At 32.4% G+C, this 13679-nt stretch overlaps 1 protein-coding gene across 2 annotated transcripts in view; it reads left to right on the top strand.

The window, feature by feature from the left end:
- Positions 1-8222: 8222 nt before the first annotated feature.
- Positions 8223-13679, top strand: part of LOC118201129 (sn-1-specific diacylglycerol lipase ABHD11-like) — a 62617-nt gene continuing 57160 nt past the window's right edge. Inside the window, exons 1-2 of one of the 2 annotated variants that reach the window (XM_085813213.1) lie at positions 8223-8471; positions 11397-11544. In XM_085813213.1, coding sequence (XP_085669339.1) covers positions 8452-8471; positions 11397-11544 — 168 coding nt within the window. In that variant the 5' untranslated portion in view covers positions 8223-8451. Of the gene's footprint in view, positions 8472-8522; positions 8608-11396; positions 11545-13679 lie in introns of those variants that run through there. The other variant, XM_085813214.1, reaches the window with a different exon arrangement.

The following is a 13679-nucleotide window of genomic DNA, read 5'->3' on the forward strand; positions in this document are numbered from 1 at the left end:
CTGCTGCAGCTAGCGACTCAAGGTCTAACGTTCTTATTTTCCTGGAATAGGTGCTACCAGAATTTCTGCAAGATATTCCTATTTTCATTCGTAACCGAATGTGGTTCCGGCATGATGGAGCGCCAGCCCACTGATGTTCGCAATTACCTGAATACCACTTTTGGGGCGCAATGGATTGGCCATGGGGAACTAATCCCTTGGCCTGAACGATATCACGATTTATTGATCCTCGATTAGTTTTTCTGGGGGCATCTGAACAGTCTTGTTTATGCGATTCCAGCTGACTCAGCTGAAGATTTCGTTGCTCGAATAACAGTAGCTTCTGCATCTGTGCGTGAAATGCCTGGCATTTTTACCAGTGTACGCCAGTCGCTCTACTGACGCTGTCAAGTATGTATCCCTGTTGGTGGACGGAATTTTGAGCAGTTCCTGTATGTATGACTAAATAAATGGATTGTGACCTGGGTTTTCTGCGTAAACATTATTCTTGTTACATATCTTTGTTTGGTACCTCTCCTCCAACTTTGTACCTTCACTCTGGAATCACCCTGCATATTAGTTCAAAAACTAATATATTTGCTCGCTGAAAGTAGTAATAAGTGGTTGTAATAATGAAAAATAAAATGTTTTAAAATCATCACATATTCAATTCCGAATAAAGATATGCAAAACAAAATGGGGAAGCACAGTAGCAAACTGCAAAGAAAAGAAGTAAAACATGCCGAAATCAAAAATGTAAAATAAAAAAATTACGTCTTTCGCTGTATACGCCATCAGGAGATGGTGCAACGAAAGAAGTAAATAAAACAGTTAATTTCTAAACCAATAAAAACACAAAATTTAATTTAAAATTTAATACAATCTCATAGCAATCAAAGTAATCTGCATATTTATCAATCTAGCACCTAGAGGCTGAAGTAATCATAGGAAACAAATGTAAAATTATAGCATCAAAAAACATAAACAAATTTAAAATAGTGTTACGTTTTTTTCCTCACCATACGGGTTCGTGCATTTGGAGTGACTAACGACGACAGCACTTTATGAAGTATCGAAACACAATATTAGCCAATATTATTCAAGATAGCTCAAAAATTACGTTTACAGAAATCGAAGAACTACAAACACGCTGAAACAATCAGCGACACAGCCTCCAGGCTATCAGGCTATAACGGTGGAGACAGTGTCACGGCAAAGCACCAGAGTATAGCTCCCGACTTTGCTCGGTCGTTCTTGGAACTCTACGTACTCTCGACACTCTCTACGCTACAACTGGCTATGCATTCGACGACACACTAGAGTACAGCTACCGACACGGTTCAGTCGTTCCCGGAGCTCAACACACTCTAAGATAAAACTCGATAATGCACTAACTCGCGATACACTAATAGACTCTCTCAATGCTCTCGACGCACTAGACTATGAGACACTCGCTCACTGACTCAGACTAAGCACACTCTGACTGACTATCAACTCGATGAACTCTTCCGCGTACTAGCAGGTTTTATATCTAGCTTTTGGCTTACGTTTGAGAACATTCTGGGCTAAACCAGTAAGAATTCGTTCCAGAAGGTTCTCCATCCATCCATCTATGACATATCGCCAATTTCGTCGCCAAATGGGGAAACCCCAAACGTGCTTTGCGGGGAATCTGGACATTTCGTAACAATAGCTCAAAATATAATTTTGATTGTAGATTGAGTCCCCCCCCGAAAAAAAAGATAAACTGCTAATGCAAGTAATTCTACATAGAAAAAAACAAAAACATATTTAAATTTCATAACCCCACAGGCTATGTAAAACACTTTCAAAAATTATAGCATCAAAATCATAAAAATGCAAAAATTCTTAAACATCTAATAGAAATAACTTTAAATTAAAGTGAACCGAATAAAAAAACCCGGTAAAACAGAAGTAATACAACATATGAAAAATAATAAACGAAAATTTGATCAAAAACATAAAATAAAAAACACAAAATAAAAACATAAAAATGAGGAGTAAGTTCTTAATAACTGTAACATCAGAGCAACGAAAGTTTTGAAATGAAAAATTATTACAGCAGCATTAGGTTTAGAAAAAATATATTCGACCTGTTTAAAAGCTAAGCTTAAAATGTTCTAAGGAATCAATTTAGATAAGCTAATAATTTAACTGAAAAACATTATTGAATATAATTAGAAAAACCTTCATTGTAAGATTAATAATGATGTAGCAAAAAAGAATAATTAGTATAAGGAAAAAAAAACATTGCATTACCTGGATTATAAAACCAAAAGAAATCTCCAGAATTAAATTATAGTGAAGTCTCAGTTCGCTTCAGGGCAAAGAATGGAAAAGGTTGAGGTGTTTATTTATCGAGTAGAAGAACGCTACACTTTTAAACACTTCCATGCAACATTTTCCATTTGTTTTGGTTTTATAATCCCGTTAATTCAATGTTTTTTTGCCCAAACGGCTATTAGTCTCAAAACGGCATTTTGCGTTGTTTCGCTTTTCAAACTGTTGCCACAAATATTATCGCCATGTATTATATTTAGAAAAACTAAATAATGAAGAATCTGCATGAATATTTCTCGCACTGTGAAAAAACAACAGTCATCAAATTTTGAATCCTAGAGCCATCAAAGTTTTAATAACGTAGTCCTCGAACATGGACACTCGGAAGCCCGAATTTTGAATTTCGAATTTTTTTTATACGCCCCAAATCTGAAAGCTTTCAGATTTTCTTTCTCCCCTCTTTTTTTTCGTTTTACTAATTATTCTTTATTCCTACACCATTTTTAATGTTACAATGAAGTTTGTTTCTAATTATATTCAATAACAGTATTCAGTTAAATTCGTAGTTTACCTAAATTTATTCCTTAGCACGTTTTAGGCTTAGCTTCCAAACAGGTCGAATATATTTTTTTCAAACTTTTATGATGAAGAATTTAGTATGCCAGCCTAAATAACATTTCAATATCCTAACAGCGAATATTATGGCGGCGCATTCCCTTTCTATCGTAGAGTACGTTTTTCAGTTTCTGTAAAATTCTTACTGAGGCATAATACTGGATGTTCATTGTGTCGTTCATCTTTCTGAGTTAAAATAACACCCATACCAGTGTTTGAAGCATCAGTTTGCAAAATAAACTTCTTATTGAAATCAGGTGCTTGTAATAGAGGCTTTTGAGGCAGTTTTACTTCTTCAACAACTCGCTCTTGTCTGTTTAGTTTCTTTGAAAACTTCTTGACTTTCATCTCAACTGCAGAACTTGGCAATTCATTTAGAATTTTTAAATGAGAATCTCTTTATTTTGTCAGTTCTTTCTTTTCAGATAGCTTTCGTTTCTTGCGAGATGAATTTTTGTTCTTATCTGTTACTTGCATTCTCATTGAATGTGGCAACTTTGAGTCTCCTTTATCATGTTTATGTCTCTTTGCAAAGTTTTCTGACGTGTGTGTAGATTTTGAACGTATTTTTAATTTTTAATTTAGAAGCACCTTCATGAGTTCTTTTATCGAATTCCTTTGATCTGCTGTTAACAAACAGGAAAACACATCTTTTGCTTTTTTGAGAAGGAACTGGGAATCTTGTAGGGGTAATAATTGTACACATTTTTTATCCAGAGAATGTGTATCACCAGGTGAATAAGGTGAGTCAACTTCCGTATCAATAACTTCAGTTTTCCCACCAGGAGATGAATCCTTAGACTGTTTGTCAGATTTCTGAGAAGCATTGTAGAAGCTTGACTATTAGAAGGGTGCGTTTGACTAAATTACGCTGAGTTTTTAGCACTATTATTTGCTTGGTTTTGCATCAAAGTTGCATAGTTCTGTATTTGATCCCTATATTTAAAAAAAAAAAACAATTAATTCCTTTTCATTTCCATTTTTACCTATTTCCGTTTCACTAATAACCCCTTTTCTTTTACTTTGAAATTATTTGTCTTGCTAAAATTTTCATTTGTAGCTTCGCTAAGCAATGAGGCTAGATTTCTACTTTGATGTTGAGATTCAATTAATTCCTTAGAATTAACATTAATTACTTTTTTAATATTCTTAGCTTCCTCATCAGCTTGCGGTAAAATATATTTGTTAGTCTCGATACGACAGTTCTCCTAGTTCCTCCATTTTCTTCACGTAATCTTTTTACCTGATATCGCGTCAAAATCGCATTACCTTTTCTAAATTAAAGGATGGTTTATCTTTTAACAATTGAAAGCTTTTATTATCCAATACATATCTGCCGGGATCATTTGAAACAACAACTGCCTTTTCCTTTATATGACCTAGTTCACAATTAATTTCAACTTCCGCTAAATGATCATTTAAAAGATATTATACCCAGACATGTCATTTTTGCGTTATCTATGTGTTTTCGAGAAATAATATTTACTATAGCTCCTGTATCTCGAAGAATAGGCATTTAATACCCATTAACCAAACTGTTAATCGTATATATCTCTAACAAATCATCATACAACAAACCTGCACTCGAAACAACATGGTAGACATCTTTTGTCATATAAATTTTCTTGGCTCTTATTTTGGAACTGATTCTTTGTCGGACATCTTCTCTTTGTCGGTGTCTTTCTGGTATTTCGAATCTTCCCAATTAGCAGAATGCTTAAAATGAGGCGGATTCTCTGTTTTTTTTCCACAAAATTTTCGTAACGAGTTTTAAATGAACCTTTATTAGTTCTCCAAGCTTTATTGGCGGAAAATTTCGGTTTTATTGTTTTTATTACATCTTCAAAATCTTCATTTTTTTAACAATCTCAGTAGATGAAATGATGGTAGTCCATTAATACATAAAATTCTCTTTAAAATCAAGAGAAGTACATTTTCTAATTTGATCAAACAGCATGAGATCTTTTAGCTGTTCAAAAGTTTTAATGTTTAATCTATTAATCCATCCTTCTAAATAATTCTTTAATTCATAGTAAAAATCATACCAAGTACTTTCAGAAGATTTGTGGTGTTTATTAAATAGTTGTCTAAATTTTTCCGCACTCAATTTAAATCGTTGTAACAGTAAAGGTTTTACATATTCATACTTTTTCGCGTCCTCTTCTGGTTCTCTAATAAACTGAACAATATCAGGAGGTAGCAATGAAATAAGTTGAGTCACTTGAGTTTCAGCAGGTGTATTCATAATTTTATTTTGACGCTCAAATATCATCAGAAATAAACTCATTTCATCTTCTTTAAGATTAAAACGCGGCACGACATCGTGAATTCTGATTTTCGGAGGTTGCACAGGTAACTGCGTAGTTACTACCGGCTGTGCTCTTGCAGTCATTGCTTCCGATTCAAGCTCGAATCAGAGCTCATCTCTTTCGCCTTCACTTTTGTGTTCTTCCTTTTTTTTTTCCTTTCACGTTTCTTCTCTTTCACGTTCTCTTTTTTATTTATTTCTCGCTCTTACGTTTTTTTCTGGCTTCATCTGCCTGCAATTAGCCAGTATTTCTCGAGTGAATCCTTCATCAAACCGGGACTTTCTGTAATCAATTTATGCAACTGAGCAATCTTAAATTCAGATCTCACAGTTAAACCTAACTCTTCTGCCAGTACGCTTAATTAATTATTAAAATTAATAATAATGCACATTCTATACTATATTATCTTTTGTACAGTATGCAGAAAAGGTTAATGATTTTAAAGTGTGTGAAATGTATAATCGAAAATCTAGTGTTAAGGAAACATTAGCATTTCTATGAAATATTGTAATCTATAATTATGTGAGATTTAATTGTATAATATAAAAAACACTAAATATTTTTTTATTGATAGCAAAATGCAGTTTTATTACTTTTCGTTCTTCCAAACACTGTGTAATTCGCGTTTTTTTAAATATTGCCGTTATGTATGTTTATTAGAATATCTCAATAAATGAATACTGGAAATTAGGTTTTATTTTTTATTAAAGTATATTCTATTGCTATTATGTATGGTTATTAGATTATCTCAATAAATGAATGTTGGAAATTAGGTTTCATTTTTTTATTAAAGTTAAGTATATTCTATTTTCTTCGCTTACTTTTTATGTGCTTGTGATAACAAAGAAATTCATAATAAATAGAAGCAAAAAGTTTCATCGTGTGCTATTTAACGAAGAGCTTACTTTAACGCACTTAGCTTACTATCGTATACTATATTATTTAAATTATTTCTGTACAGTAACAAAAGGAAAGTTATTGATTATAAAAAGTGCATGAAGTAATCATTGTAATCTACCAATATTCTAAAATGTAGAAACTAAAAATAAGCAAATACATTAACATATGATCGAATGAAATGGTGTTAAGAAACATCAGCATTACTAGAAAAACAGAAAGGTTAATCCATAATTATTGCACTTTTAATTGCTTACTATCTAAAAAACACAAATATTTTTTTATTAATTTGAAATTTTAGTTTTGTTACCTTCCTTCTGCTATTTATACTTTCAAACACTACTAGTTCATGTTTTTTCTTAAATAGTGCTGTCATGTATGTTGTTTGTTAGGTTTTTATTTCATTTTAGATATGACTATGGGAAGTTATTAGATTTAGGTATATTTTTGTAAGAAATATTTTTGATCACATTTATTAATTACTCTGTACAGTCTTTCATTTGTATATCTTGGAGATATAGAAGTTAATAATTATATTTTTTACTGTGAAACGCGAATAAATTTATACTTGAGTTCAGGTAAAATATTGATTATGTTACCATAAGAACCGCTTCCTAATTTATCATGACAGGAGCAATTTTCATTGTCTCTGAGATTTAACAGAAATAAATGTGATAATGCTGTTAACAGAAAAGCTCTTTTTTTACCCACATATATATTTTTACTTTTATTTGGGTCTAATTGAGTTTTATTTACTTAAAACCTACTATTAATGTTACATATTTATAATATCATTACTCTTAAGGGGAGGAAAATGTTGAAATCTTAAATAATCGTAACTTAGAACTTAAGTTACTTAAAAAATATAGTTTAAAGTACTGAAAATAATTAAGGCTATTATTAATTGGGCATATTTAGTGTAGAGAAAAATTTAAAAACTATACTTTAAAATACTGAAAAAAATAACGCTATTATTAATTATGCATATTTAGTCTAAAGAGAAAGAAAAGTATTATGTTTTGGTTTTTAGGAAATGATAAAATATTTAAACTTTAGAAAAATACAAGGAATACAAAATTTTAAAAAAGAAGAAAAATATATTAATTATTAAGCTTATTTTTCTGCATAAATCAATATGTAACACAAGGACATAATAACGACATTTTCACAAATGTTGCAAAAAGGTGCAGTTTTGCGAACATTTAGGAGTCGTTAAGACTTCGTGATACGATGCTTTCACAAACAAAATATCACCTGCGAAAGACGCAATAACGACGTCTATGCGACAAAAACCTCATCTGCAAAGACGTAGTAAAGACGTAGCAATATTAAACTTTTAATAGAGAGAACAATGAAGCCGTGTAAATATAGGGAATCAGAAGAGCACTGCGCGAAGGGGCGTGGTCAAGTAGAGAATTAAACTTTATAAGGTGTGTGTACTTCGTGCGCCTGTTTCGATCTTCCTTGTTCATTATGGGGCAAAAAACACCACCGCCCACCGGAAAGTTTAAATCGCTCACTAATGGGTGGTAGGGACTCGGTTGACTATCCCTGTTCTAAAGGTTCTTGAACTTCTCATATGATACAAATCTCGAGTCTTTCACACTAGAATCATAAAGAAAAAAAAGACTTAATTTTACAAGTTTTTGACTAAAGGAAACTTAAATCTAAGCTTAATGAGAAATAAATTCAACAATACAACTTTTAAATATGCATCTGTATTTATTAAAAGGATATAAATAAATTTAGTAAATGAAGTACATTAATTAAAACTTTTGAATCTTCTCATTTATTTATCACTAGAATTTAACAAAAATATTTAATTAACAACAGCTCTTCTTTTGCACGAGCCCTTTTAAATAAAACAAGTTTAGAAAGGGTATGATTATTTCAAAAATTAACACTAATAAGAGCTAAACTTGCAATACTAAAGTCTGGCATAAAACTAAGCGTGTGTGTGGTTTTCAGAGCCACTTCAAAATAATATTAGTAATCCAGTTCCACGGCATCTGAACAAATCGTTTATTTATTTTTTGTTATTTATTTTTTGTATTTTAGGTTTGGTTTACAGATATTCAAATGATGTGTAAAGCATGAAAATTACAGTTCTCGGATCCCGACTATTTGGACAGATTCGTAGGATTGAAGGATTTGATTTTTGTATCCGAACTAAATTTTTATTTTTGCACAGTTTCCTCGATTTGTTTACCTTTCCTCAATTTGCTTTTAAGAAATACGCCTTTCCTGGTTCATTTTGTAATTACCAGCTGCGGAGTTGATGAGGATCATAAAGGCATAATCGGCATTCAAGCGTAAAGGTATCAGTAAATTCGTATCAGTTTCTGAAGTGATGTCGAATCTTGAAAAAAGGTAACTTACTTTCTATTAATGAATTTAATTAAGTATAACCCTTTTTTATGTATAAATATCTCTCTCAAAAGTCTACTTTCCTTTTTCGCGAGCTTTTGATCTTTGAAGTGCTGATTCCATAAATTGAAAAATAAGTGTTTGTTTATTTTACTGTAAATTTTTATATAAAATACGTTATTCAGTTTTTGTTGCTTCATATTTGCTAGACATATATGATGGGCTATTTGATTTTCGGTGAAGAAAATCCTTTGGCAAGCTAGAAAACGGCTATGGATCATCGCTCAGCATTTTGAGAAGCTCTAACCCTTACCCTGAGAAACAAGCAAAGGACACTATTCATAATAAAAACTATCCTTTTGCTTGTTTGCTTTCTAAATATTAGTTTGGCAGTGAGAGAGGCTTTGATACGATGCAAATAGGCTGTTTATTTTGTGGATAATATAACTATTATTCTTTATCGTTTATTTAATTATAATCGTTTGTTTGATTTCAACCAACGCATATTACAATTCTATAACGATATTTTATTTTGGACTAAATTTAAATTCCTGCTAGGCGTTCGTGTTCTAATACGTTTCGATACTTCTATATTTTGTGTTACAAACTGTTGAATATCAGATAAAATTATGTTGTATTATGCAATAATAATGATATTTATTCCTTGCAATTCCTTTTAGTGTAATGCTTAAGACATCCAGTTAGCACTGGATATATGATTCGAATGTCAGAAAAGACACGTGATTAACTTTTTTAAGTTTTTGCTCTCCAAACATAAAAAAAATTACTAAAGTTTTGATAGACAGTAATCGTACAATATTGACTATTTTTGAACTTGTAAGGTTAACCAATTATTATGATTGTAAGATTATAATGCTAATTAACAAGTTATTATGATTGTGATTTAGACTATTGTAGAGAGTTTAAATTATATCGATGCAGGAATGTGAAAAAGTGCAATGCCATCGCCGGGATTCGAGCTCCGGACCTCCCGAATACGCATAGAACGTGTTTACAGTTACAACACGAAGCCATGCGGAAAAGAGGGAAAACTTATTTTGTACTATAATTTCTTCTTTCCGCATCCCTCCTCAGAATGCAGATTAGCTTTCAGAGTATATAAGCTGAGGGTTTTGAATCTTGAAGAGAGATTTTCTGGCACTCCGTCACGCTGTTAGAATTTCGCCAGCATTATATGAAAGTGATTATTCCGATTCCTGCAGTCTCTCGCAGTCGATATTTTAAACTTAATTCCCAGTAAAATTAATTGAGCCAGCTTATAGCTTATTTATTTGACAGTGTAATCTTACATTACTTTACCAAGTTTAATTTTATTTGACTGATATTGCTTAATTTACATGGCCACAAGAGGTGGTTTGTCTGTAGCTTATGTCGAACCTTTAAGTCCAAGGTTTAAACCAAAAGGTTATTTAAACTTTTCAGGACTTTGTTGTAATATTTCAGACATAGCGACATGTTAACTTGTTTAATACGGTTGCAGAACTTAACGTTAGTTTCCAGATCAGCAGTCACCCTTCAGACTAGAAACAGAAATCGTGTTGTGAATCTTTGTAACCATGAGAAATGAATCAATGTGTTCTGTGCCTGCTTGTTGAGGTATAGTGGTCCAACTAGAATTGAAGACGGAGTAAAAACAGAAACATCATTTTGTAAGCACTGTCTGAAATAATATAAAAATAAAAATAAGGTTAAAAATGGCTAAATTTGAATCCATATAACTTAAGCAATATTTCAAATTCAGCATTTATTATGAGCAGTGTATTTGGGGAAGGTCAGCCGTTTTGTACGAGGAACTTTTAATTAAACTGTTGTTTTAAATGTACATAACATTTTAAATGCTTATTCGAAATTATTAGAACAAAAGGTTTCGTTGACATTACATAACGTGTCCACCAAAAAGTCCTCACCTGGCCGGTATTTTCTCAACCGTTGCTTATAGACATATACCTAACTACAAAAATGTTTTAAATGACGCAAAGATTCAAGTTTTCGTATTTTTAAATAAAAAATGTTATTTTTGCATAAATCTGAAATTTTCAATTGTAATTTAATTTTTTAAACGTTTTTGCGGTTATTATGTTTCAGAAAACTGTACACTCGTACAAAAAATAACTCACGTTTGACCACCGTTTGCAAAAATTGACCTAGCTATTTAATAACAAAATTTGAAATATTTTACTTCGTTCTGAATTTGCATTTATGAATCTGCGAGTAGCATTCAGTGTGAAAATATGCAAATCTAACAAATTTAGCGATGCAGAAAGCAATGCTTTAGAATTTCTCAAAATTAAAAATTTTTCATTCACATAAAGTTCGCCACTTCTTCAAAACATTGTCCGTTGGAGTTCAGAAATTCTGTTTTTAACATTTCTCTATTATAATCTACAAAATATTAGAAGTTGATGTTTTTTACTGTTACATAGATGATTAAATTCATATCTATTATTTTGAGATAAATTGAAATTTCTGGTTAGATGATCTTTATTATACTATATGTTTATAATTGCGATAGATGACAATGATTGCTGCTAAAACAATTGCATTAACAGTTGCTATTAAAATTTGTCGAGAAAGAAGGAATCAACGAAATATTTATTTCGCTATATTATTAAAAGCATTTATTTTCAATCATTCACTTCATCCCACCAGATGTTTACCTCCGGCTCACATTTACTTCTGGTTGAATCATGTGTTTAAGAGAAAATCTGGTACTTTCTTGATAAAGCTGCCACCGCACTTAGTCGCTGAAATTGGCAAAATTAAACACCTAATTAGTAAATTTCAAATGTTGCGAAAGGCCGCTTTATCACGGAACTGCCCAAATCTCCAGTAGCGTAGTTAAAAAGCGTTGAAGGTACACAGATATGCAAAAGAATACATTTTAATCTACTTAATATCTTCTTTTAGCCCCAAACCAGTTAAAATCAACTTTACAAGCTATGTACCTCATGATGTTTCCAGTCAGCCTCCTGTTATTTTCATACATGGATTGCTAGATACGACCGCCACATGGGACAAAGTAATGAAAGTAATTGCTGACCGAACTAAACGAAAGGTAAGACCTTGCTTTCAAATTTTTGATAATATGTTATCATAAAATTTTTCTGATTTTCTAAATTTTATCACAGCTACCTTGAAACAAGAAATTTAGTGGACATGTTCACTAAACAGTTCTTTAATAAATGTGAAGTTGAATGCTTCTTAAGATCATCACAAACATCAATTACAACAAAAAATTGCACTCATGGCAGAGAAATACAGCCTTGGAGAAACAATATATCAGAGTGTTTCGAGGAAAAAATGTGGTGGTTACATTGCAAAAATAGGTTCTAATAAGGAATGTGTTCACACCTAGCTGCAATACATTGGCGGCAGCAGCGTTCCATGCTGTTAGTTAAGTTTTTAGTCAGTGAAATGGGAAGCAACGACCATACACGGAGTAATCCTATTACAAGAAAAAATGCAAACAAAATCAAGTTTGTTTTGATTTTAAAACTCTAACGTCGTCTTTTATTATTGTGAATTAAATATGCTTAATCCATTCTGGAATTATCATTTAAGTTATTAAATTATTCCATGTATTGACTCTGAATAGCGTCCACAACATCTGACTGAAATTTTTGTTATTGTTATTTAAAGTCTGAAAGCGTAACGTAACTATGTTCTTACTGAGGAAGAAGGGATCTAGCAGCTCCCTCTACGTATAATATTATCTTTGTTATTGCGAAGTTTAGTTTCTCTAGATTAGCAACAGGAAAAAATGTAAAATAAAAAAATCTGAAAGGTTTCAGGTTTTAAATTACGTCTAAAGGAGCGTCATTTTAACGTTTTGTGTGTTACCTTTGTAGAGACATTAGGTCAATTGGAAAAGTCGGTGAGATAAAAAATTAGCAACGCCTTCGCCGGGAATCGAAACCGGACCAGTGTGTAGAACCACTACACCACGAAGGCATGCTAGGAAGGTGGTAGAAATACCTTATATACTCCCCCTTTTAAAGGGGGATTGGTTTTTCTTTCTTTTTTTTAGGGACCTAATCAACAAATCCTAGGTGTGGCGAGTCATCATACACAACCCTTTTAGTTCGGGCACCACTGTAAAGACATTAGGTATTTTTTGGAAAAGCCGGAGAGATGAACAATTAGCAACCGCCTTCGCCGGGAATCGAACCACGAACCTCTGTAATACCGGCCCAGCGTACAGAACCACTACACCACGCAGACACGCTAGGAAAACGTTAGAAATATCTTATACCTTTATTTATTAAATATCATGTTCTTTGCACTTAAACCATAAAATTCAGTTCAATAGCAATGTCGCAACATAATTTTAAAATGAGCATATCTTTAGAATTTCCGGTACGCAGTTCCGCGCGCTGGAGATAAAATGGATTTTTTTCCCCGTAGAGTGTTGCCATTGCTCGCTTTGAAATCCTCGAGTTTGTTATTCAAAAAATCGTTAAAGTTTTACAAAATATGAAAACGATCATAAAACAAATTCCAAATTTCAACTTTGGTCTTCCACATGCCCATATTCGTAGGAGGATACGTCATTCAAAATTCGATGGCTCTATGTACCGTTGTTTTATCACGATGCGAGAAATATACATACATTTATGCAGATTTTTCATTACTTAATTTCTTCAACTATAATGTAGGACTCTAACATTTGGTGGCAACAGTTTGAAAAATGAAACGGACATTTATAGTGAACCTGCGCAAAATCGCAAAACGAAAACAATAGTCCTTCAGGGAGTAAGCCTCTTTGGACTAACAAAAAAAAGTTCTCTTTGATGTAACTCTAACGTCTTTTATTATTGTGAATTAAAATATGCTTAATCCATCCTGGAATTCTATCCTGTAGTAATTAATTGCTATCCTGTAGTATAGCCCACCCAGAATTATCGCCAAGCATAGCGACAAATGATAGGATGTTGCAAAACAGACAAATGTTCGAGCATGTGGTAACCCATACCATTCGGCAAACGCAATGTAAACAACCGTAAATGACTTTTTCTGGAAAGCAATAAGAGGATGGAATTGTGGTGACATCTAACATAGTGGTCAATTGCATTTAGTGAATTTCACTATAAATTACCCAGATATCTACTTACTCAAAGTTAAAAGTTCTTACATTTTCGGCAGAGCTTTCTCTTAAAATTTGTCTCGCGCTGCATTCCACGGGGAAATACA

The sequence above is a fragment of the Stegodyphus dumicola genome, chromosome 3 (genome assembly GCF_044657685.1).
Source record: "Stegodyphus dumicola isolate Sdum_Otavi_A_Nest chromosome 3, ASM4465768v1".
NCBI classification, from domain to species: domain Eukaryota; kingdom Metazoa; phylum Arthropoda; class Arachnida; order Araneae; family Eresidae; genus Stegodyphus; species Stegodyphus dumicola.